Source organism: Eublepharis macularius, chromosome 15 (genome assembly GCF_028583425.1).
Source record: "Eublepharis macularius isolate TG4126 chromosome 15, MPM_Emac_v1.0, whole genome shotgun sequence".
NCBI classification, from domain to species: Eukaryota; Metazoa; Chordata; class Lepidosauria; order Squamata; family Eublepharidae; genus Eublepharis; species Eublepharis macularius.
In genome coordinates, this window is record NC_072804.1 from 53,621,826 (window position 1) to 53,648,459 (window position 26,634).

General features: G+C 48.4%; 1 protein-coding gene across 1 annotated transcript; it reads right to left on the reverse strand.

The window, feature by feature from the left end:
• Positions 1–519: 519 nt before the first annotated feature.
• TGFB1 (transforming growth factor beta 1) lies at positions 520–26,634 on the reverse strand. Its single transcript, XM_055000126.1, has 7 exons — positions 25,573–26,634; positions 15,272–15,447; positions 13,708–13,837; positions 9,816–9,893; positions 4,676–4,826; positions 3,256–3,409; positions 520–1,849 (listed from the first exon to the last, which is right to left on the reverse strand). The coding sequence occupies exons 1-7, from the start codon at positions 25,979–25,981 to the stop codon at positions 1,691–1,693; spliced, it is 1,257 nt and encodes a 418-aa protein (XP_054856101.1). The 5' UTR covers positions 25,982–26,634; the 3' UTR covers positions 520–1,690.

Genomic DNA, 26,634 nt, shown 5'->3' on the forward strand with positions numbered 1-26,634 from the left:
TGGACTCTATGCTCGGTGCGAGGAGGCCAAATCTCCATCTGCTTCCAACTGCAGTCGCCCTGAGAGGCTTCCCAGAAGTCCACCAGCAGGGAATGAGAGCCCAAGCTATCCTTGGTGATTTTTGTCCACGGGGTCTGCAATTCAGGAGGTTAGAACGCTGCTCCTTGGCCTGGGGTGGGTTTCCATAGGGCAAGGGCTGTCTGGCTGGTGGCGATTTCTATGATCCCCATGAGTGCCATACGGCTGGGGGCAGTGAATTCCGAAAGTTTAAATGCCGTGTAGCATAAAGACGACATTTCCTTAGCCTACTGCCAACCAACTGCATGGAGCAGCTTCCCAGCCAACTCCCAGGATTACAAAAGAGTCAGAAACATTTCTCTGCACCTCCCCACCCTCTTCATAACCTCGTGAGTTTATGAACTTGAGCAAGTTTGAGAGCAAAGGCAAAAACCTTGCCCTCAGCTCTGAGAAGAAATAAGTGCTTCTTACAGATTTTTGCAACCGGAGGGGGGTTCCAGGCAGAAAAAAATAACTTTAATGTTACACGCAAAAGTGACAATGACTTCCTCTTCCCCTCACCCGGCCTTGACGCAGTTCCTTAGCCTTCTGTTGACCCTGCGTTAAATGAATGCAAACAAAAAACCCTAAAAACTACCCTTCCATTATTTCCTTTTTTTAATTCCAGAATTTTCTAGCATCCGGAAGGCTAACGGTAGGTGGAGTCTCTGGTCAAGGAGGCGGGGCTAAATGGCCGGCAAGCCGAATCCAATAGCAGGACTAATCTCCTGCCCCATAGGAGCTTGCCTCTTTCACAGGCTTGGCGCACTACTGCATTTGTTGCAGGAGGCCACAGGTGTCTTCAGGTAGAGCGCAGAGCCAGACTACAGTATGTGCCGCACAGCCGTCACAGAAGAGGCACGGTTAATCAAGTTGTGTGGGACTGAGTGGAGAGCCAGTACTTGCGTGCAGATAGAGATTCTTTCCATCCGCCATGTTCTTTGGGGATAGTATCCTTGGCACTGCCTAGGAGCCTTGGCGCCACCCAGAGTCTTGAACAGTTTCGTACCATCTAACGAGGGCAGCGGGTTGACCCCCTTGTAATCTTAACCCTGTTGCTCAAGACACCGTTCCAATACCTTGACACCCACCCAGTTCTCCATTCCTTTGAGGTTCTTTGGCTGTAAAAATCAGGCTTTTCTGCCATTTTGCAGAAGGGGACTTTGGCGTTCCACCTCCACTGATTCCACCTGGGACTGTTTTAAAAATTCATGTGCCAGCTTATCCTTTGGATTGGTGGCAAAAGAGTGGGGAGAGGGTAATTTCCCTTTTCTTTTTTTTAAAAAATAGAAAATAACTATTCTTGCTGGGGTAGGGAGATAAACTCTTTAAATAACTCTTGAAATCTGAAGCAAAATAATTAAAAAGGATTCGATAGTTGCAATGAATATCCCCTCAAAAGATTTTTTTTAAAAAACAAAATAATAAAATATTATAACAGTAACATTCATGGAAGGGTGTTTTTTTATATATATAAAAAAGCTTTTTTAAGGTGTGAGGGTTTTTTAAAATCAGGAGTTGTAGAAGGGCGTGCTGCATTGCTTTTAGTCCCGGCCCCTACTCCACCTAGATTTTTAAAAGATTCCAACCCGCCCAGAAGGGATCGATTTCCTGAGTCCGTAAGTCCTTGTCCTCAGCTGCATCGGCAGGATTTGACAACCATGTTGGAGAGCTGCTCCACCTTGGCGCCGCGGCCCACATAATACACGATTCCTAATGGCTCGAGTTGATCCGGAACACAGCAAGGCGAGGCGGAAGCAGAAGGGTTGTGCTGAGTGTACAGAGAAAGGACCTAAATGCGGGGGGAAAGAACAGTCTGTTGTGAGGTTGGGATATTTTGGAACCAGGGCTCATTTCGAGGGGGAACGCACAGGAACGCAGTTCCGGCATGACAGGTGGCCCCACCCACCTGACTCTCAGCCATTTTGGGCCTGTTTCGACCTGGATTAGGGCCGAAACGGCCTGGATTGGGCCTCTGACAGGTGGTGGATCACTCTCCCACTCAGCAGCGGCCCGATCCTGACCATTTTTGCCCCTTTTTGGCCATTTTCAGCCCCTTTTTGCCTTTTTGTGCCCAATTTTGGCCCTGAATGGCCAGGATTGGGTCCAAAACAGCTAGGATAGGTGATGTCAGGGGTGTGGCATATGCAAATCAGTTGTGCTACTGGCACACTTCTGGTGATGTCAGAGGGCGTGGCATATGCTAATGAGTTATGCTAATAAGTTCCTCCAGCTCTTTTTCTACAAAATGACCCCTGTTTGGAACCATCTTCTGAACACAGAGACTTCCGGAGGCACAAGAGATACGGCAGGTTCCTTGTGGTGCAGACCTGCTGAAGCTGATGCAGGTTTTTGTTCACGTCGACAGATTGCAGAACCCATTAATACTGCATAGTGAGACGCACAGAATAATGCCAGAGGGGGAGTCATGTTAGCCTGTGGCAGCAAAATTGAACAGGAGTGCAATAGCACTTCGAAGACTAAGAATGTTTCCCCCCAGCATACACTTTCATGGGTCAGAGCTCATGCCATAGGATACTCTAGAGCAGGGCTCCCCGACTTTTTTGACCCTGTGGGCACCATTGGAATTCTGACACAGGGTGGTGGGTGCAGTCATAAAATGGCTGCCGCAGGAGGCGGAGCCAGCCACACAATGGCCGCTGCAGCTTACCTTCATTCACACAGTGAAGAGCCTTGTGCCGTAGTGGCAGCTGTTGCCTAAGCAATATTTTTAAAATCTGGACCAATTTGCAGCAGCCAATCAGAAGCCTTGCTGGGCAAAAGTCTCACTTTTTAAAAACACTCTGAGGGCACCAGGAGAAGTGTTGGTGGGTGCCATGGTGCCCATCGGCACCACGTTGGGGACCCCTGCACTAGAGTGACGAAGTGAGCTCATTCTTGACAGCTTATGGTGGAATAAATTTTGTTTAAGGGGCCACTGGACCTCCTGTTTCGCCTTTGGATTCAGTCTAAGCCCTACTTGGGTTCTGGAGCCCACGAAAGACAGCTAGGAAGAGTGGAGGTATATAACTCCATAAGCTTGTCCTCTTTTTAAAAGTGTACACCATCCAGGGATGCTTGCAGCACACTGGCCTTTCATTAGGTGTCAGGAGACAGAAATCAAGTTTATAGTGGCTATCAAAGCGGGAAAAAGGGGAATGAGAGCATCCAAATAAGGGGGGGGACTGTTCTACCCACCTTACTGTACTGAGTGTCTGAACTCCAGAGATAGGGGCATGGCCCCATGCAGAAGTTGGCATAGTAGCCGCTGGGCTTGTGGATCCATTTCCAGTTCAAATCCTTACGGAAGTCAATATAAAGAGGCTGCACGCAACAGTTCTTCTCTGCTGAACTGGAAAAGAAGAACCCCGAAGGAGTTGGAGAGCGATTCCTCTTGTCCTTTCCCTTCCATGGTCACAACCACTCACTAGTTCCCCTCCCTTACTCCACCTGACAGAGAATTCAGCAGAGGCCTGGCGGGGCGGGGGACGTCCTGGCCCCTGCTGCTGAGCAAGCTTGTCCCAGCCCCTAAAGGAACAACTCTTCCAAACAACAGCCCCATGAACACATGATGTTGCCTTATACAGAATCAGACCCTTGGTCCGTCAAGGTCAGTCTCGTCTACTCAGACCGGCAGTGGTTTTCCAGGGTCTCCCTCGGAGCCACACGCCCTCCTTGACGTGAACAGCAGCTCATGTTCTCTGTGCGCTACCAACCCCATGGGGAATCAACAAAGCAGGCAAGCAGGATGTTCATTTGGGGAGGGGTCCCTCAATCTGTGGCAGAACTCAGCCGTTGTCCCAGGTTCGACTACCCAGCCTTTCCAGTTGAATTATCTCCGCTGGCAAGTGTAGGAAAAGATCCGAGACCCTTGAGAACTGCTGCCCGTCGAGAGTAGGTAATCTCAAGCTAAACAGGCCAATGATGTGACTCAATATAAGCGTTACATGTCTGGGTGGAATTACACATTACTAAAAATCTAGGGACGCTCAAGTGAACCTCATTTCATGTGTCCCCCCCCCCTCCAACTTTCCATGCACAGTCAATTTGCTCCGAGTGAATACATTCACACGCTCGATATCGGTTCCTCCTCAACTGCTAAAAGCATCCCAGTTTCCCCCACCTCCCACAGCCATTCATTGAAATGCAGATCTTGACACTTCCTCACACCTTAAAGAAATGCAAATTGGCAAGTCAAAGGAACCTACAGTACTTGTTCTCGCAGGGAAGGATACACTTGCAGATGCCATCACACAAAGGGAGCTCCCATGAAAGCGGCATTCACGTGCGCCGAGCAAGAACAGCCTGCACATGAATTGAGAACTGCACATAAAATCCTGCACTTGAGCATCCCCAGGTAAGTCGCAATGTGTATTTCCACTCTTATTATACGTCTGATAGGCCATGGCTCAGTGACAGAGCGCATGCTTTGCACACAGAAGGTCCGACACCTGCAGGCATAAGGATCTCACAAAAGACCTTTCCTGAGCAGGACCCTGAAGAGCCACTGCCAGTCAGATTAGGCCATGGCGGCTTTCTACTGGAGTAAACTAGGAGCAGGAAGACAATCCTCGTGCCACGGACCCACTTCGTGGCTCCCTCCTGCCTTTGTACTCACTCGCTGCAGTATTGGATGCCTGGCGTGGCTCGCTTACGCCGGTGGCTTTGAAGCTGGTCCGCGCGCTCGGGCGGCATCGCCATCACGAGCAGGTAGGGCGCTTTCTGAGTGCGGCTGAGGCTCTCCTGGTCTCCGCGCTTTGATTTGGTGCCTGGAAAACAGCAAGCATGGGAGGGGCATTAGCACCAGAGGCCCCCCCACGCTAGTCGACGGAAACCGAACAAGGGCAAGCAAGTTGCTTTCACTCAGGGTGGGTTGCTAGCACAGGGGGCAACTCTTGGCAGGAGGTGGTGCCCCTGGTACCACATGTGCACGCACAAAGTGCGTGCATGCTCCCAGGACCATTGATGTCACTTTGGGTCAGCTGGAACAAGGGGGGAGTTTTTTAAAGTTTGAATTGCCCTTGGAGAAAATGGTCACATGGCTGGTGGCCCCGCCCCCTGATCTCCAGACAGAGGGGAGTTGAGATTGCCCTCCGCACTGCTCCAGCAGTGCGGAGGGCAATCTAAACTCCCCTCTGTCTGGAGATCAGGGGGCAGGGCCACCAGTCATGTGTTCTTTTTCAAGAGGTTCTGGAACTCCATTCCACTGCATTCCAGCTGAAAAAAACCCCCTGCTTTCACTGGTATCAACTGCAGTTTTGGCAAGGGGATTCCAACCCCTCCTTCCCTCTCCAAAATCATGGTGCATATTTAGACACATTTCCTCTGCCTTAAAGATAATACGGTGCTACCTCTAAATACTCTCCAAACATTTCTGAAATGAAATCAGTGTGATGCATTTAGCTGGGCATAAGAGGCACATCTACATGATAAACTTACGTATCACTTTAACAGATGTAAATCCCGCCCCCCCCCCCCCCCCGCCGCCAGCCCCTCAAGGATCCTGGGAATTGTATTTTGGTGAGGGAGCGAGAATTCACTAGCCTTCTCAAGACGACCAGGGTCGCAGAGGCAGGCAATGGCAAACCACCTCTGTTAGTCTCTTGCCGTGTAAACCCCGCCAGGGGTTGCCATAAGTCAGCTATGACTTAAGTAATAGAGGTGGTATTATAAGAATTATAAGGATGGAAACTAACTAATTTCATTTCTGACAGATAACTGTATAATGGAGAAATAATATAATTAAAATAGAATGAATATAAGTAAGGTGGAAAGAAATATATAGTAACATATAGAAGATAAGTTAAATTGATTGACTTATACTGAAAGTATATTGTGTTTACAGCAGCATTTAGAAATGTGTAGATTATGGGTCAAATTGATTGACCAATTTTGGTAGATAGCTGTATAATGGAGAAATTATATAATTAAAATAGTATGAAGATATGTAGAAGGAAGTAATGAGTAATATATAGAGTATAAGTTAAATTGATTGACTTATAATGAATGTATACAATGTTTATAGAAGTATTTAGAGTTAGGTAGAATGAGGGACAAATTGTTTGTCCCATAAGGAAGACGAGAATAGAAGGAGTAAGACAGAGTACAGAGTATTAAAATTAGAAAAATGATTATTATTATTATTAAAGAATATATGCCAGAAATGTAATATTTAGTTGATATAGACAAGCTTAGAAGAGAGTGAAAGTATATGTATAATAGATAAAATAAGTTTGAAATGAGTAGGGGAAAAACGGACAAGGGGTTGGAAAACTGTTGGAAGTCAACAAAAGGGGGGGGAAGGGAGGGGTTAGAACAGGAACATTGAAAGGAAACTGATTGTATTGATTATATTGATTTCTAATCCAATAAAAACTTCTTTTTTAAAAAAAAAGTCAGCTATGACTTGAGGGCACTCTCCACCACTCCACCTCCTTCGTAGAACCACAGGGGACTTTCCCAAGCTGTAGCCATTTGGTAATCTGATTGCTTGTACCCTCCTGCCACGGGGTAAGAAGAATTTCACCCTTGTGCCATACGTGATCAAAAATCCAGGAAGCCTGCAGTGCAGATTTTTCTCCCAGTTTTGCGGTGTGGTTACAAATGGACCACTTTGGAAATGGACTGTTTTCACCCTACAAGCCCCAGAGTTGCCTGTGACGACGGAAGGGATCTTAAACCACTTTCAGTTTAGAGTGCCGCAATGTTCTCCATTTTGTTGATTTCAGCTTTTCAATATTGTCCCTTATGTGGCACCGCCCAGACCATAAACAAATGTCAGTATTCTGCCCTGAGGAGCTTACAATCTAAACTTTGGACCAGAAAAGCTAGCGAGCGCAGTTACGTGTGTTTAAACTTTGTTGCAGTTGGGAATGAAGATGCAGAAGAGGGGTTTGAAGGAAAAGAGAAACTGAGAAGCGATACCACGTAGGCGTTTGGGGCAGGGGATCCAGGCAAAAGTAGAATGGGCAGAGATGTTTAAGGAAGGGATTTATTGGGTGACTCTGGCTAGCAAGAACGATGAAGCCCACAACAGAGTACACGCAGAGACAGTGAAATGCAGCTTGGCTTGCTTACTTGAGCCCTCCGGAGCCATATGTTTTGCTAAATCAAAAAGAGTCCAGTAGCACCTTTAAGACTAACCAATTTTATTTTATTGTAGCATAAGCTTTCGAGAATCAAGTTCTCTTCATCAGATGCCTGATCCGAACCGATCTGATGAAGAGAACTTGATTCTCGAAAGCTTATGCTACAATAAAATAAAATTGGTTAGTCTTAAAGGTGCTACTGGACTCTATATGTTTTGCTGGCACTGTTCTTATTATGTGCTCTGACCAAGATTGGGTAGGTTGATGCATGGCTCTTTGTGGATAGGTGTGGGACGTTCTGCCCCCTCTGCATTTCAAAAGTAGGTCAGATTAGCCAACTTCTTCATTTTTTCAGTTCCACGGTTTGTCATTTGGTCGAGAATTAACATCTGAGAGCTCAACGCTCAGGGCAGGAGAGAACACATTTCAGCCAGAAGCAGCTCCCGCCACACTGAAATATGTTTTGAAGTGAAACATCTGAAGTCTTAAGAGGGGTGTGCCCGCCACCAGACACCGTGGAATCGGCATGTTCATGACACGGTTACCAAGACCCGTTCTCTCTTGTAAGCCTATTTTTAGCTGACGGATCTCAGCGAGTGTGCTGGGAGGGCGGGCGGGCTTCCATGCTCTCTCCCCCAGCGTTCCCATAGGATGGGTCACACGGGGTGCCATAATAGAGGGTTACTGGAATGGGCACAATTGCCCTCCCCCCCTTCCCCACACCCCCATGACAGAAAGAACGACAGGCATGCATGTCTAGAGGAAGAAGTTCCCTCGGCTTCATTCCCAGGAACAGACAAGTTCTGTCCTGACGGCAGGATCTACCAAGACGCCGCTTGCCCGTTGTTGACACCTAGCTCTTACAGGAAACAAAGGAAAGGCGCACAGGCAGGGGTTGAACCAGGTCTCTGTGGAGGCCGTTGGCAGGCCCAGTCGTCCCTAACCTGGGTCTGGATGGTGCCTTCTCCAGCTCAGGGTCTTTGATGGTTGTTATTGAACAAACCTTTCTGGTAACCAAGCAAGAGCAGAAAACTCACGTGTTTATAACAGATATTTCACAGTGCCCACTGATCATAGGGGTTGAAGTCATAAACATTTCTCTCCTACTCACAGCCTTCAGTTTATGAGACAGTTTCTCTGTGCGACGTATGCCGAGCAAAGAGTTCACATGCTATCTCCACTTATGACTACCTTTCCAGCCCGCTCTGTGGATCACCATCTTTTAAATCACCAGCTAGAGACGGACAAGAGGACTACAGAAAAAGTGGCAAAATTTATCTCATGGGCAGCAAAACATCGCATCTGGTTGGGTTCTGAGGACCTTGATCTAACTCTTATAGGAGGCATATAGATATTTTAGCTATTGCAAACATTTACAAGCTTTCACTTTCTTTCATGAACTTATTTATTCGTTTAATTTATTTTTTAATGTTATTTATAGCCCGCCTTTCTCATGGATACTCAAGCAGATTACGCAGCGTGAGTTAGTACAGTCAATTCCAAGGATGTTTCAATAAACCATGCAATAGGGTCTATAAATGCAAATTTATAAAGATGTAAAATCAGCAGAAATCTAGCTAGGAGTTGTAGAAATGTTGAGAAAGAGTATAAGCAGTTCTAAGAATGATACATTAAACAAACATAAAACTTACTGATTCTGAAGAGTGTTTATATGCACTTGTTTGGATTGGACCCAGCCTGAGAAAATCCAAAAAGCCGTTGTGCTTTATGGACTATTTTATTGAGAATAAAGAAAGGTTTCTCTCCTATTCCCTGAACACATACAAACCCAAGAAGTTCACTAGACAAGATTCTAACCTCAGGCCACGGAATTTCTGGTCCACACCCCAGAGTCCCAGGTGAAGGGAATCTATCAGCTCTCAAGGCCACTAGCAGATTTGAATTTTGACACCTCTCCATTCAAACCCCAGCCTCTGCCACAGGTGCAATAGATCATCCTTGGCCATGACTCTCAAACTTCCCAGCTATGTATCCCCAAAGCAAGGCAACTTTGGGAGGGTCCCTGCATGAGGAATATGGACCGTAAAACAGTTCGGACATGGTGCACTCCACCAGAGACCAGAAGGGCAGCTGAAGAAACCATTATGGGGCCCACCAGTGCCGAAAGTTCCAAGGCTAAGAACTGCACAAACAGAGCTTTTTTTCAGCTGGAGCGTGGTGGAACGGAGTTCTGGCACCTCTTGAAAATGGTCACATGGCCGGTGGCCCCACCCCCTGATTTCCAGACAGAGGGGAGTTGAGGGCAATTTAAACTTTAAAAAACTCCCCCTTGTTCCAGCTGACCCAAAGTGACATCATTGTGCAGTCCCGGAAGCGTGTGCGCACTTTGCGCATGCGCACGTGGTACCAGGGGCACCACCTCCCACCAGGAGTTGTCCCCTGTGCTGGCAACCCACTGAGTTCCACCACCTCTTTCCCCAGGAAAAAAAGCCCTGCAATCCGTTCTTGCCTTTTGAACTCAAGGCAGCCAGAACCTTACGGAGGGAGATTTGAAAGATGGAGCCAAAGTGACTGGCTCTTCCTTCCTTGCTCAGCCCAAAATTTGACCCGTTTTTTTTTAAAAAACCAGTTGCTATCTAGGATAGTAGCCTGCCTTTTAGAGAGGCAATCAAGGGGTACTTGGCCCAGTCCAAATTCCCCAGTTTTTACCTTCTATGTCCACTTTCAGTTCTCCAGCGGTTTCTCCGCAGGAACACTGGGAGCTGAGACGGAACCTGCCGAAAGTTTCTAAAACACAAAAACAAGCATTACATGAGGACTGTAACGTTTAGCAGAGGTAAGCGGGGGGATTCGAACCCACAACCCCACGATCACATGCCTAGTGAAAGCCACCCCGCTGAGCGTGAAGAGAAAATGTGACATTTTAAGAGCAGCAGTGGCCACCTCCTGACATGCCCCAATAAACCTTCTGGTTCTGGGAGGGGGACCCAAACAGTTCTACACATTCGAAACAGGAGTCGGGTTGCACGCAGCATGTCGTTTGGTTCCCCGTGATGTCATTCCAGAACCCCAGGAGCAGTTTGAACTTAAAAAAAATCTCATGTTATGGAAAAAGAATAAGGTGATGAATAAGATGTTTAAATGTCCAAGCTGTGTGTCTAGAAATAACAGAAGAGAGCGACAGAGACAATTGCAAACTCTCTTAATATTAAAGTCTTCCTTTGACCTGAAGCTCCTTTCTCCTTCACTGCCCGTACTCCTGCGAATTATCACAACCTGCCCTACCCTTTGGCATTAAGGTGCCAGGTGGCAAGATTGCCAGGCCGCCTCCAGACCCAATTTCTAGTGACTGAGAGCCAAGCTCCAAGTGACGAATGACACTTGCCTGGCAAATGAACAGACTCACGGGTATTCCTCCCTGTTCACTTGCCGTTCACTTGTGCTCCAGAGCAAGTGAACGGCAAGTGAACAGGGAGGAATACCCCTGAGTCTGTTCACTTGCCAGGCAAGTGTCATTCGTCACTTGGAGCTTGGCCCTTAGAAATTAAATGCTGATTACTTGCTCTTTGCCTTTTCCCTTTCTTCTTTCCCCAACCCCAGTCACCTCTGCAGAGAAGCAGCAGAGAGAGGTGTGGCGCATGCCTGACGCATCGGAAAGGTGCTCCTTTTGATTCACCTCTTCCAAAACACAGTGGCAGCGCGCCCAGGGTGGAGCCTGCCGACTCAGCAGATAGCAGCATTGTTTTTTCCCGCAACTGCCCACCTTCATCTCCCACCTCAGGCACAAGCCAAACCAGGGAGAGGTTGCCCTAACATTTCTGGGCCCTGAAGCAATAAGCATTGTGGCACTTCGTTGGGGAAAAAATCTGGTGCACGTGGTGCTGTGGTATGCCAGTGGCTGCAACACAAACAGCTGAATAACATGGTAGAATGGAATGTATTCACTTTGCAGAGCAGGTAAGGAAGATCCCATGTTGGTCTGCAGTACAACAGCAGGATATGAGTCCAGTGGTATCTGAGAGCCAAGCTACAAGTGACTTTTTTCACGCGTAGAACACTTGATCGTTCTCGCAAGTTTTCCTGGGAACTGAAGTCCCAGTGTCCTTCTCCTCTCTATTAGAATCGCTGCCTGCAGGGCCAGAGAAAGCCGGCTGCAGCAGCAGCTTTTGAAAAACCAGAGCAGCTCCCTGGGAGCAAGACGCCCAGGGAGAAAGCTGCAGCTGCCCGCCCCCAAAGATCATTGAGAGCAGGCTTGTGACTGGAGGAACGATTTGCAAAAGCTGCTGCGGCTGCTGGCTTTCTCTGGCTCTTCAGGCAGCGATTCTAACAGAGAGGGGAAGGACACTGGGACTTCAGTTCCCAGGAAAACTTGTGAAAACAATCAAGTGTTCTACGTGTGAAAAAAGTCACTTGTAGCTTGACTCTCAGAGACGAACAAGATTCTCGAAAGCTTACACTCTTGATAATCTTGTTGGTCATTAAGGTGCCACTGGACTCAAACCCTCCCATTTTTTCTGAATCACACAAAAAAGCTCCCTGCAAATTGAAAGCTAGCACATCCAGGAGATTCCACCCCTGCGGAGCTTGCTTTCTAGCTCAGCCCGAACCCTAAGATTAAATATGAAGCTGCCTTTTACTGAGCCATACCCTTGGTCTATCAAGGACAGCTTGTCTACATTGATGGACGGCGGCTTTCCTGGATCTCAGGTAAAGCTGTTTCACAACCCTTTCTACCCAATCTTTTAAACGGGAGATGCTAGGGCTGAATCCAGAACCTTCTGCGTGCCAAGAAGATGGCCCCTAAACCGGATTAATTGTGGTAGAAGCTTTCAAGTGCTGCCTCCCGCTTCCTAAAACACGCAGTGCTGCCTTCAGCTGGTAGAAACAGATCTCTATTGCAGAAAGATCCTTTTGTAATAACATATCTCTCACAGTCTTGTTTGTACCCCTGCGTATATATTTCTGCCCCACAAAAATACGTTTCACGTGTCTGATGAAGCGGACTACCAATCTATATACATTTTAAAATCCTTCCCTTCCTCCAAGATGCTCAGAGTGGCAAACATGGTTCTTCTCCTGTTGTTCCCACAACTACCCTGTGAGGTAGGTGAAGGGCTCAGAGAGGGAGAGAGAGAATGAATGGCTGGCCCACATGGGCTTCATGGCAGGGTTAGGCTTTGAACTCAGGTCTTGCAGGTCTTATTCCGACATGCTAACCACTACGCCGCCATGGCCGAGGTTCGTGAACGCTCCTTCCGTGATTAACGTGTTCACTTTTTAACGTGCCGCATGATTTTTTTGTTGCTATGTCAGCAACTGGCCCACCTAGCTGTCTGAAATTCCTTTGCACAGCCCATTCTCTTTGAAGAATTTAGGCTTCCCAGTGCAGAATTATCATTATTTTTCACAGTCCATCAGATGTTTGGGCTGGGATTTTTGGTCCTCACCGACTCGGATTTTATCCAAAAATCATAGGACTCAGTGAGGTCTCGCCTTAGTATGTAGCACGTTCCAAGTAGTGCAACTGTTTGCAACTGACCAGTTGTTAACCCATCTATGCCGATATTGCCTAGGTGTTCAGTTACTCCTCTTGGAATCACTTCTAGCACTCTTATCACTGACAGAATAACTGTTGTAAGTTTCTCCCAGAGATCCTGAACTTCAAATCTTAGATCTATATATTTTCAGTGCAATCCTATGCAGAGTTACTCCAGTCTAAGCCTGTTGAGATCGATTGGCTTAGCCTGGAGTAAGTGTACATTCCATTGCACTGTTTGTTATCTTTTCAGTCTCTTTTTCTTCAATTGTCACCTGGGATTGCCACATCAATCCGTTTAACCTTCTTACATTCAACCACCATAATATCTGGACTATTATGTTCTAACTTCTTATCTGTTTGGAATTATTAGAACCATAGGGTTGGAAGGGACCTCCAGGGTCATCTAGTCCAACCCCCAGCACAATGCCGGAAATTCACAACTTACCTCCCCGCACACACACCCAGTGACCCCCTGCTCCATGCCCAAAAGATGGCAAAATACCGTCAGGATCCCTAGCCAAACTGGTCTGGGGGAAATTGCTACCTGACCCCAAGGTAGCGACTGGCCTTTCCCTGGGCATGTAAGAAGAGCCCATCATCATCATCATCATCATCATCATCATCATCATCATCATCATCATCATCATCATCATCATCATCATCATCATCATGTGCAATTTATTTATTTTGAGCCAAGAAGTCAAACCCTTAGGAGCAGGGCTTTTTTTCAGCAGGAATGCGGTGGAACGGAGTTCCGGAACCTCTTGAAAATGGTCACATGGCTGGTGGCCCCGCCCCCTGATCTCCAGACAGAGGGGAGTTGAGATTGCCCTCCCTGCTGCTCAATGGCGCGGAGGGCAATCTCAACTCCCCTCTGTCTGGAGATCAGGGGGCGGGGCCACCAGCCATGTGACCATTTTCTCCGAGGGCAACCCACTGAGTTCCACCACCTCTTTCCCCAGAAAAAAAGCCCCGCTTAGGAGTACCGTAATCTCCCTTCCCAGCTGGCCTATGCCAGGGAGTCTCTTCTTACCACCACCATCCCGTGCCTCTTCCACTCACCGGTGCTCCCAAGCCAGAGGCGAAGGACAGTGGTGACATCAAATGAAAGCCATTCCTTTTCTGCTGTCACAGTGACTGTGCGCCCATCCAGGTATTCCCAGAAGGAGGTGTTGCTAGAGAACTGCTGTTGCTGAAATGAGAAGGAAAGAAGTGTGGGGGGGGGGTGTCAGTGAAACAGCCGGCCTCTGCTCCATATCCCGACCCACCCTATAAGCCTGGAACAGTTTCTCTCTTGTGATTCCAGGTAAAATATATAGCATCGTCTCATCCCTGAAAGACCTAGCTCCAGACACAAGCCTCTCTGCACGAGACAGCTGACACGTGAAGAACACGTGTCGGGAGATGCAATGTTAGCCGGGAAGGGTAGTTTAAAAAGACAGAACCAGTGGCAGGGCAAAGGCTTTGCTATACACTGGAGCTGTGTGAAGGGGCTGTGAAAGGCCAGAAGGGAAAATTCAGCCCATTAGAACCTCTCCAGGTCCAAGCCCAGCTCTGGAAGGCGGCTCCAGCCCATTTCCATGCCTCGCCACCCTCTGGTTGCCATCCCACACAGTTTTAGACCGGAGAGTTGAAACTGACAGAGCCTTGAGGGAGGCGAAGATGAAATTGACAAACTCTCTGAAGAGCGATCTCCGCCAGCTCTGTCTTTTTAAACTAGGCTTCTCAGCAAACATTGCGTTTGAGGCATCTCGTGTAGACAGACTCACAGGCAAAGCCTGTAGAAGGCAAAACACTTCCCATTCCCCAGGAAATCTCCCACCTTTCCTTCATGGCTTCTTCTTCTCTCCCTAAAAGCCCCCTTTCCTCACAACGCTATGATCCTTTGTCCACTAACTCCCGCAATAAGCCCAGACCTATAATGCATGCAAATATTCCCGCAAAGACTCGTCCTTTGCACAGATGCAGCCTATCTGGGCTCTATAGTGACTCAGCACATGTTGGGATTTTTTAAAATCTGAGTTGGGAATTGAAGAAACAAAATGAAAAATTTTATTTTGAACATCTTCCCTTTTGGTGTAGAATGCAAACAACACAAAATCTTGTGGGGGGCTTAATTTGTGACAGTCTCATTCACTAAAACCCTTAGATCCTGCAAGAATCAGCCCTGGATGTAAAAAGAAAAGATGGTATCTGAGAGCTAAACTACACAAGACACCCGACATTTGTCAGGTTCCTGCAAGTTTACCTGGGAAGTGTAGTTGTGCCTCCCCCCACAAGCTCCCGGAGGAAAACCCGAGCAGAGCGGATTTCTCCCCTCCGTTCAGGTTTCCCTCCAGGAGCTCAGGGAAGAGGCATGACTACGCTTCCCAGGTAAATTTGTGGGAACCCGACACGTGTCGGGCGTCTCGTGTAGTTTAGCTCTCAGAGCATTCGCAGAGTACTTCTTCCCTCTTACCAATGAATTATTGCCACCCAGTCTGGGATTACATTGAAAAGTTTCCAGATCAGAGTGGAGACCTTCCAGGCATGCTTGAGCTCCCAGCAGCACTTTATTTAGGAATTAAGTGCCCCCCCTGCCCCTTTCCCCTGCCCCTATTGGCACTGCCCTTCCCAGCCTTCACACCTGATAAAGCTCCACCCGCTGCTGCACAGTCACCGATCCCAGTCTGGAACCACGCAGCATTCTCAGCTCGGCGCGGTACAGCAGGTCCGGATTACGGAGGGCATCCCGGATCTGTTCCAGGTCAAATGCGAAGAAGATACTGTGGCTGTTCCTCTTGTACTGTGTTCCGTAGCTGTCTGCACAAAGAGAGAAGGGGAGTTACAATAACTTGGGTGCCTTTACTCTGCTTCCATGGGCAGGTGATTTATTTCTTCCTTACAGTTTGCAGACCTTGCAAGATCTTGACTCCTCTGCAGAGTAGCTGAAACTTTTGCAAGGGGTTCAGATGTAAATCCATTAACATTAAAAACCTCCGGTGTAGCAGATAACAAGATCTGGCTACGCTCAGCTAGGCCCGATTATGAAGAAGTTGTTCCTCTACAATCCATAGGGCTTGGCTCTACATCATGTTTTAGGATGCAAGTGCCGGTGTTGCTTTGGGGTTTTAAAAACACAGAAATAGGAATGTGTTTGGAAGGAAGCCATCTTTAAAGGTCTCCATATAAAACACACCCTGCATGTTTTTTTAAAAAAACCCAAACAAATCAGGGAGAGAAGTTCTAGTCCATCCCTCAGTGCTAGTTTTCTACTTGCAGGATTTTTTTTTTAAAAAAATTAAGATAATAATACAGGTTCCTCTGCCTAGAACCTATAGCTTGAAGCGGAACTGTTCTTTCTACTGTGTTGGGACTCTGCTACTTCATTCTCATGCCCTTCTTCTCCACCAGGATGACTTTTCCTGGCTTGCTTCCTGCTCCGGCCTACCCTTTGCACCTTCCCAATGGGGCTTCCACCCCCTCCTCTCCCATTCCACCGATGCATCTTGGACCCAGCCCAGCCAGCTGCTATTCTTCAGGTAGGGCTTGGCAGGGAGAATAACCTGAATTCAGAAATCATCAGGCGAAGCTTTTTATGACACAGAGAGAAGCTTCATTGGCTACCTAATCTGCAAGCTGCTGTCAAAGGCAGAGGGACGGGAGCCAGGGGGAAAAGTTGGCATCCTTCTTCTCTGTTTTGCCATTACGCCAAGCTGTGCCCTGGGTTTCCTGGCAGGATCCCACAGCTGCCGGGTAACATTCCGGAAGTCTGTGTTAAGTCAATTAATAGCAACTGGTAATCCTAAAGGCAGGAGTTTTAGATCTGCCAAGAGGGCTTGGATTCTTCCCAGATTTCTGCAAGCAGATCTCTGGGGGCTGGTGGCGGGCGGAGAAGCTGAATGCCAGCGCCAAAATCGATAACAGAAGTCAGCTATGCCTAGGAGTGTCGGAAACCTGATTGCAGAAGCCTCCAAGATGCGCTTTCCTACGTGTATCACCCCTGTGCCCCTGGGGACACATGACTCACAACAATTCTGGGCCTGCTTTTCTTCCTGTTTTATAGATCAAGAAAGAACTGAGAGATCAGTTTGGGTTTCCAACATGCAGCTCGGAAACTGCTCCATCTCCCAAAGCAGTGGGGAAAGGATGCAACCTCCAGAAAGCAGGGCCGATTCCAGACGGCCCTCCCCGTCCCGAAACGTCACGCGTCATCGCGTGGAAAACGCGAAATACCGCATTTTCTCACGCGAGTTTTGCGTGACGTCGCGCAAAACTCGTGCAAGAAAACGCGATATTTCGCGTTTTCCGCGTGACGATGCACGACGTTTCGGGACGGGGAGGGCCATCTGGAATCGACCCTGGATGGGTATACAACGGTTTTATTCTCTTTCTTCCTTTACCACTGTCTGATCTGAACCCTGCAATGGCAAGGCAAACATGTGCTGCCACTTTTATTATTATTATTATTATTACTATCATCATCATCATCATCATCATCATCATTATCATCATCATCATCATCAACAACAACAACAACAACGACATTTCTAACCCACCCTTCCCACAAATGGGCTCAGGGCGAGGTACAGCAGTTATAAAAATATAATACAAATATTAAAAACAATTCATAAAACAACAGTTCCTCATAAAATCAACAAACAGATAATAACTGTCCCAATATGGGTTCAATTCCAGATTCCTGCCTATCAGCATACAGGGGGAGGGAAGCGGACAGATAATGTACTGCAACCCATACGTGGGTCAGCTAACGAATGGGCACTACATAGCCCCGTGCTGTACCCATACGTTGGGCAGCTGGCCGGTGGACACTGAGGCTGATGGGAGGCTCAGTGAGGATCTCATGCCGGCCTCAACCATATGCCGGGTGGAACATCTCCGTCTTACAGGCCCGTCAAAATGATAGAAGATCCTGACGGGCCCAGGTGTCCTCAGACAGAGAGTTCCTCCAGGTTGGGGCCAGAACCGAAAAGGCCCTGGCCCTGGTTGAGGCCAACCGAGCCTCCCTGGGGCCAGGGACCACCAGCAGATGTTTTCCAGCTGATCGGAGCGTTCTCTGGGGCACATATGGGGAGAGGCGGGGAGAGATACAAGGGGTTGCCGAGCTCTCCAAAATCTGCTTGCAAACAGCAGCTCCCCCTCCCAGCTGATCGCCCTCTTTTTACCCATATGACAGTCCCAGCATCTATTTATACTACAGGAAGAGTCTATTTTTACATCTCTCTTCCTTGTGAGATCAAAGGGGCACGGAGTCTGGCTCCTCGTCCCGTCTTGTCTTCCATCTGCACCCCCTGCAAATTTCTCCCTGTGACATTCGTGGAACAGTCTTGAGTTTTTTGCGTATTGTGTCGAAGACAGGAAAGCCAAGCGGGGTATACCCGTTTTTAGACTTCGACGCATGTGGAGTTCAGAGAGAACTGCGAGCTGGAGGGGAAGCATGTGATAAGCAGAAGCGGTGGTCTCTGTAAAGGTTTCGGGGAATTCTTTCCGTAGGAGCCACAGCTGGCAACACCATGGACCCTTTATCACCACTCCCATGTGTAACCACTAAGAACTGCTTCCCTATCAGTGCTAAGAAAAGAACTGAGGAACTTAAGAACCCAATCTCTCCCGCCTTCAGTTCCCTTCTTCCAGGCTCGTGTGGTCAACTATTTGGTTTCCACTTGACTGTGGGGGAGACCCACCGCCCTATCTTGAAAAACAAGGGTTTTGGTATGACAGCCATAAAGACGGAGATAACGGTGTCTCCCTTAAACAGACCTTACTCCCCTCCCCGCCGGAAATTCCCAAGCTATTTCGAGGCTTCTGAGCCCCCCCAAGATAACAGGATGACTACGGGCATGTATCATGATGTCTGTGTTTCCAGCCTCTGTTTCCTTTAGTTGTATAATGGGGGTAAACGGAGTAGCGGGACAGGTTTCTCTGGGATTCTTTTTTTCAGCAGTAGGGAAGTTCTGGTAATGGCCCAGGGAACCCCCTAACTTGGCTTGTGGGGGGACATATTTGCCATGCATTTTGGTGCTCAAATTACGGCGTGGGTTCACTGAACCTCCAGGTCTCTCCATGAGCAGTTTAGGATACACAAAAATAATCCTTTAGCACCCGCTGTTTGCCATGTGTGGGCCGTAGATCTTAGGGTGGCGCTGAATTAGGACCGGGTTGCCAGGTCCAGGTTGGGAAATTCCTGGAGATTTGAGGGGTGGAGCATGGAGAGGGAGGATTTGTGGAGGGGAGGAGCCTTATAATGGTATAATCTGCCCTGAGCCTGCTGGTGTGGGGAGGGCAGAATATAAATAAATAAATAAATAGACAAATAGATAAATAAATAAATAAATAATGTCATAGAGTCCACCCTCCAAAGCAGCTATTTTCTCCAGGATCAAAAAGAGTCCAGTAGCACCTTTAAGACTAACCAACTTTATTGTAGCATAAGCTTTCGAGAATCACAGTTCTCTTCGTCAGATGCATGGAGGGCAAGAAGAAACTGGTCAGATATATAGGTGGAGAGGGGAGGGAGGAGCAGATGCAAACAGTAGCTTCTGACATGGAGATCAGTTGGCTTCTGTTAAGGAAGTCAGTTACTTCTGATAATGAGATAACCATTCATAGTCTCTATTCAATCCCAGCCTGACTGAGTCAAATTTACATACAACATTTTCTCCAGGGGAACTGATCTCTGTCACCTGGAGACCAGTTGTAATTCTGGGAGATCTCCAGCCACCACCTGGAGGCTGGCAACGCCCTCCCCACACACCATCCCCAACCCCCTTCTTTCTCGCTTCATTTCGTCCTGCTTTATCCTACCAACCTTTACCAGCTTCCATCACAAGCTACCTTAACTACAGCCTGACCCACAAATTTCCAGCCTCCTTCTTTACCCCTTCCTGGAGGAAACTTTCCCTTGCGAAATTCCTTTGCGTGTCAGAGGCACCGGAGCCCAGGCTGATAACAAAACCGGTGCAATCCTAACCACCAACTTTTGTGGAAGTGGGTTAGGCCCCCGGGGGTGCCTTCTGGCGCTCTGCCATTTCACACGGGCCAAACCTAAAGCCACCATGCTGGAGCAATGTGACAGGATTCCTGCAGAACAGCCACTGAAACAAGGAAGTAACTGGCTAATGGTATATTTCAGCATGTCCAGTCACTGCATGTTCCCACCCTGCCCCCCCCGCCACACCATCCCTTCTATCACTAACTGGTTTCACATTTTTGGATGACTGAAGCTACTCTGTGATGAAGGACAGGCATTCTGCACATGCCCAAAGGCATGGCTATTGCATGTGTGTGTAACAGAAGGATGCGGTACCACTTATGGGGTACTAAGGGACACCAACCTAGCTCTGCAGATGGCAAGCTATGGACCCAAACAGGGCATAGAGTAAGTGCCATCTTGGTAACAGGGAAGAAAGGAAACTGGATTTGCCCTCCGGAATACATTGCTGCCAACAGGGGCTGTTAGCATTGGCCGTTTCCACACTACTTACCTTCATCCGGAATGCCGCGGGACATCGCGGAAAAAAATGGAAGATAGCGTCTTCTTGCGCGAGTTTTGAGCGACATCGTGCAAAACTCGCACAAGAAAACGCTATCGTCTGTGGGTTTTTTTCGTGACGTCCCGCAGCGTTCTGGATGAAGGTAAGTAATGTGGAAACAGCCATTTCGGAAAAAATCTGCTTTCTGTTTTGATGTGGGCCTGGTTACCTCCAAGGCTTTCCCCGACCTTCTATATTCACTGGAAACAGCTTACGGGGCTACAGCCCTGCTGAATTCTGCCTGGCTCAGGATATTATTTGAATAGGGCTTAACAACCACCGTGGTACATTACTGATCATTGCAACCACAGTTTTAATAGAAAAGTTCATACAACTATACCAAACTGGGGTCACCGCTCCAGAGCCAGACTCATGAACTTATAAAGCGGCTGCAGGTGATCTCCCGGAATTACAAGTAATCCCCAGTCTTCAAAGACCCTGCAAAAAGTTGGCTGATCTTGCGGGTGGGCTCTATGGCACTATTTATTTGTTTGTTTAAAGTCCACCTTCCTTACCGAGACCCAGGCGGATTACAATGTGCAAGCGAATATGATATAATCAACAGCTAGGACGTTCACACAGAGCAAAATACAATTATGATCTCCAGTTGGGACATTCAATGAACAGATACAATAGGGTATGTTCGCAGAAAATTTGGGAAAAAAGCATTAGGTCGAAACTAGGGTTGCCAGTTCCAAGTTGGGAAATTCCTGGAGATCTGGGGGGTGAAACCTGGAGAAAGTGGGGTTTGGAGAGGAAAGGACCTTGCTATGTCATAATTCCATAGAGTCCACCCCCTCCCCCAAAGTAGCCATTTTCTCCAGGTGAACTGATCTCTGTGGCCTGGAGACCAGTTGTAATTCCGGGAGATCTCCAGCCACTACCTGGAGGCTGGCAACCCTAGTCGAAACACAGAGAGGAAACCTTTCCGGAACAAAGGCTAACTAACGAACATGGCGTCTATTAGCAACGTGGAAACTATCCAGTAGGAGCATATCTACATAAGCAGACAGTACCCAGCAGCGAAGTCTATAGTCCTTTTCCCTCAACAAGGCCGGCATCTCTCTGCGCTATTTCTGACAACAGTCTTACAATTACAGCCCTGCTGTGGTCTCACAAACCCCGCCCTCCCCAGGCTCCACCCCCAAATCTCCAGAAATTGGCCAGCCCAGAGTTGGCAGCTGTACAGGGGACACTGCTGGGACAGCTTCTTCCAGCATTACAATCCTGTCATAGGAAAAGTCTCATTGGGTGCCATTTGCCGTGAGAGATAAATGGAGCCTCCATGGACAGATGCCATATACCCACTGTTTTCTCTGCACTGCTCCTGCAAGAAGAATTGGCTCCAAACGTGTAATTCTTATTTGCTTAAGTGCTGGGAATAAAGTAGCCAACTTTTTAAAAACCTGGCCTTGCTCCTTTGCTCGTCCTAACAGAAGTCTGGGCAGCAGAAATAAAGCAAGAAAAACTTTCCTGACGCTTAATCCATGGTGGGAAAACCTTCACCTACTTATTGCCACTCTGGGGTTTAAAAGGCAGAGGAGCAGGCCCAGTTTGAAGACGCTGGCAGTCTGAATAAGCAGCTTGGGGAAATGAAGAGGGTGGCCCACGTTTCCATTTGTCCTGCCCCAGCACCTTTAAAAAAGGTCTGTTGGACATCTGACAAAATTCTACCTGGCCCACCTGCAAGAAACTTGAGGTTCTCCTACCCCCCTCATCCTAACAACAACCTTGCGAGGAAGATTAAGCTAAGAGACAGTAACTGGCTGTAAGCTTTATAGCTAAGCTGGAATTTCAATTTGGATCTCCCAGGCCTGGTCCAACACTCTAGCTCTCCTCAGGGCAGTTTAAGCAGGGGAAGGGGCAAAAAGTCAAGCTAGGGGAAGGGGGGGCAGTTAATTAATCCCCCCTCTCATAGAAGAGATCTTGTGCATGGAGCTCAAATAGGGTTGCCAGTCTCCAGGTAGTGGCTGGAGATCTCCCGGAATTACAACTGATCTCCAGGCCACAGAGAACAGTTCACCTGGAGAAAATGGCTACTTTGGGGGGTGGACTCTAGAATTATGCCATGCTAAGGCCCTTTCCCTCCACAAAACCCAGTTTCTCCAGGTTTCTCCAGGTTTCACCCCCCAGATCTCCAGGAATTTCCCAACTTGGAGCTGGCCACCCTAAGCTCAAAGCCCATGCCTCTCCTCAGCCTATCTGACTGGCGCATGTCGATGCTATCCACGATGCCATCTTATCTCCAAGAGACTACATGAACAGTACAAGCCCCCGCCCCGGCCTGCGGGTCTTAGTTCCGCTTGGGCTGTGTGCCAGGACAGCCACACCCAGCCAGGTAATTATACCCCAAACCAGATTGAGACAGCTGCAATCTGGGTGGGATTTTCCGATCCTAGAGTCAGAGCTGGAACTTTTCACAGCTAGGGGGTGGGGGTGGTGCAAACCCCCCCTCTTTTGCACCCACATCCCGTTCAGAGACACCCTCCACCCCATTTTAACTTGGCAACCTGCATCTCTCGCTCGGGCGATCTGTTTGTGAGACATGCCCGCAAGCCCCCGAGGCAGGCAGAAGGGAAATATCTGAGAGCCCTGCTCTTCCCGCTACTGTTCAGAGAGCCAAGTTTTGTGCTAATCATTCAGCCTTTGGGAGACATTTGCTAGAGTTGCCAATTTTTTTTTTTAAATTGGCTCTGCTCTTGTGCTTTTAACAACAGCTTTGATGTGCAGAAATGAGGCAGAGCTAGCTTTTGCGGGCACAGAGCGGTGGCAAAAGAGAAGCTTGGTGAGCGAAAACCAAAAAGAGTTGGCATCATGACACGAGTACACGGCTACTGTTAAAGAGTCTGAACAGAGCAGTTCGGCCTGCCTTTTCTGAATGAATCAAACCACGCGGGCTAGCTGCAGCCTCCGTGGAGAAGCGGAGAGGCAACCCACAAATTGGGGCCTGCTGAGACTAGCACTTTTCCCGGAAACTGTAAGGTTTCTAACCTAACCAACCAACCTCCCTTCTTTCTCTTTGCTCCACGTTCCTTGGAAGCAGCAGTGTGTGTGTGTGTGTGTGTGGTGGTTGGGGGGGGGAGATTATTTTGCGCAGCTTCACGGCAAGGCAGGCTGCACAACCAAAATACTGCAGCCGGGTTTCTCATGCAGACAGAAAGGAAGTGGAAGTGGAGGGGATGAACTGGAAGGCTGCTCTCTTTCTCTCCGTTAAGGGCCGAAAGGGTGGCTGCATAGATCTTAGAATCTATACTTCCCCTTTCTCATGTACATCTCATAAACTTGCTAAGCAGGTCTTAAAACTCTGAGCCAGAAATTGACACTGGCACCCGTTTTTAAAATCCCAAAGCTGAAATGGGGGTGGGGGAGGGGGATAGAGCCTCTGAGCAAGTGCAGAACGCCTGTCCCTCCCTGGTCATAGATCCGGAGGAGTTAGCCGTGTTAGTCTGTAGTTGCAAAATAGTAAAGAGTCCAGTAGCACTTTTGAGACTAACCAACTTTATTGTAGCATAAGTTTTTGAGAACTACAGCTCTCTAAGCAGGTCTTAAAACTCTGAGCCAGAAATTGACACTGGCACCCGTTTTTAAAATCCCAAAGCTGAAATTGGGGGGCAGGGGGGGGGCGGGGATAGAGCCTCTGAGCAAGTGCAGAACGCCTGTCCCTCCCTGGTCATAGATCCGGAGGAGTTAGCCGTGTTAGTCTGTAGTTGCAAAATAGTAAAGAGTCCAGTAGCACTTTTGAGACTAACCAACTTTATTGTAGCATAAGTTTTTGAGAACTACAGCTCTCTTCGTCAGAGGCATCTGACAGAGAGCGCTGAGGTTCTCAAAAGCTTATGCTAAAATAAAGTTGGCTGGTCTTAACAGTGCTACTGGACTCTACTATTTTGCAACTACAGTCTAACACAGCTAACTCCTCTGGATCTAAAATAATCCTTTTGGAAAGAGGGCAGTAAAAAATTATTTTCAAGTGTTGCATACCAGGCAAAGCTGTATTCTGCAACCTGTATAAATTCTGTTTATAACCACAGCTCTCTTCGTCATCTGATGAAGAGAGCTGTGGTTCTCAAAAGCTTATGCTAAAGTTGCTTAGTCTTAAAGGTGCTACTGGACTCTTTACTATTTTGTCCCTCCCTGGAATTTCTGCAGTTAAAGTTGGTCTTCCATGCCCCGACTGGTCAAGTCAGGCAGGCAATAAGAAGGTCTGCTTTGGGTTTGGCAAGCCCTGCACCTAACCTACAGGCTCCTGTACCCGCTCCAGTTCTGCCAGTTCTGCCTGCCCAGTATTTCTGACCCCCAGAAGTCAGCAGGTGGAGGCCCTTTTCTCACAGGTCCCTTTGCACATGGCGGCCACAGTGAACAGCCCTTGCTCTGGCTGGGGCAGCCACCCCGCAGCGAGACAGCTATGAGCAGCTTTACCCATGCTCTGCCATCAGACATTACCACTCTGCCTTTTCAATTCTTTGCATTTCGCGGGGGGACATTTGCTGAGGATTGCGCCTGTCCTGTCTCTGGGGCTGGCCAACTCAACGATGGGACTACTGTCACCTGTACCTTTAACAGCATCCCCGCATGCAGAACGGATGGAAATACTGCTCAAAGCTCAGGAGAAACAGGTTGCTACAAACCGCGGATGTAAAATCCAGAAGTAGTTCGGGAAGGGTGAAGGAAACGTCTAAGCTTTAACGGCCGGAGTAATCCCACAAAGGCCTGAGAGAAGCTCGAAGGTCTCATTTCTCGTCTGCAATTAGCATCCTAGAAGCTATTCAGATACTAAACCTTTCTCCCGTTCTTCTCCATGGCTACATTTATTGCTCTCTCCACTGTACGTGTAGGAAGTTTTTCGACTAAAAATAGTAGATGCAGATCCCAGCCCATCACTTTGACTCTTTAAGCAACCCCTGGAAGATCAATGAACATTATTCCTATTTCACAGATGGGAAGGCTGAGTCCAGAGAATTTGCTGGCATCTAAAACATGTATGTCAGCAAACACGTGCCTAAATCCCACCCTTGCAGGCAGGCATGGGAAAAAGCGATGTGCCAAAAGCCCCCGTGGACCACCATACATAGGTCATACTCAAACCTAGGAGAATGTAACCAGCTTTTTAACCTGTCCTGCTCCCGTGCTTGTTAACAGCAGCCTGGCATGTAGAAACTTAGCAAGCAAAGCTTTTCCCAACATGCAGCTAAAGTGTGCAGAAAAACTTCATCGGCTTAATTTTCGTAGGCCTAGCAACCACAGCATAAAGATATCCCCTTCTGCCCCCAAAAGGGTAATTTTAAGGCGCTACTGGCCCAAACCCTTGCTCTTCCATGTTTTAGTTTCTCATCTTCCTCTAACTACAGACTATTGTAACCAGCCTCCCCAATAAACACCCGGAGAGCTCTCTCACCATGACTCGAAGACAGCATCTTGAACATGTGAACTTCCTTGGCGTAATATTCTTCTTGGGGAGTCTCCCGTGGCTCCTCCGTGACCTTTTCCTTGATCAAATCCTTGGTGATATTGTAAAGTGCCACAATCTCATCAGACAAAGTCGTGGCCTCTTCCACTTCGGGCGGACTGGACAGCTTGAGCTTACTAAGGATCTGGCCCCGAATGGCCTCGATCCGCTTGCGCTTCATCAGGTCCATGTCCACAGTCTTGCAAGTGGAGAGCGCGAAGGCGGAGCAGAGGCACTCCAAGGCGAGCAGCAGGAGAAAGAGCCAGCCCGTGGCCCGCCGCATGCCAAGGCTCCTGGCTGCACACAGAGAGCTGCCACTCCGCCTAGTGCCGTTTTTCGAAACCGACAGCATCACCATCGCCGCCCACCTTTTCACTTTCGCTCTGCACACAGCTCCAAAAAAAACCACGCCACCCTTTTAAAGCAGGAATTTATTGATGCTCTTTTTTCCGTTCTCTCTCAAGCTGCCTTCTGCATCTGGTGAAGTAGGCTGTTTCCTACAGAAATGCCCCCGCCACTGTCTGCTGAAAACCTTTAAAAAGTGGCTTTTCTGGAACTTGTCGTTGGAAGTGGCTCCACCGCCTTGGCTGCCAGCTTTTGAGGGCGACCCCGACTCACCTTATGCTTCAGAGAGGCTGCCTAGCACCAGGGATGCCCATGTGTCCGGACAGCCAAAGATCTCGAGGTGCCGGCTTCAGCCCTGGCACGGGGCCACAGCAGCCCAAACAGCCATTGCCCAGAGGTGCCAGCACACCGTCCCCCTAGAAGAATTCCAAAGATCCCTTCCTGGCAGGGCGAAAAGGCTCAAAGGAGGGCTGCCAAAGTCAAGAGGCACCCGGACCTCGCTGGAATGTGGCACAGTGCAGAGGCTTGAGCCAAACTTGGCGTCAAGGTTGGGACATCCCGCCACGGCTGTGCTGCGCTCAGATGGCTGCTTCTTCCCCTGGAGCCAGCTGGCCCGTCTTTCTTCCTCGGCAAGGAAGGCTGTAATTTCACCACTCCTGTTGGGAC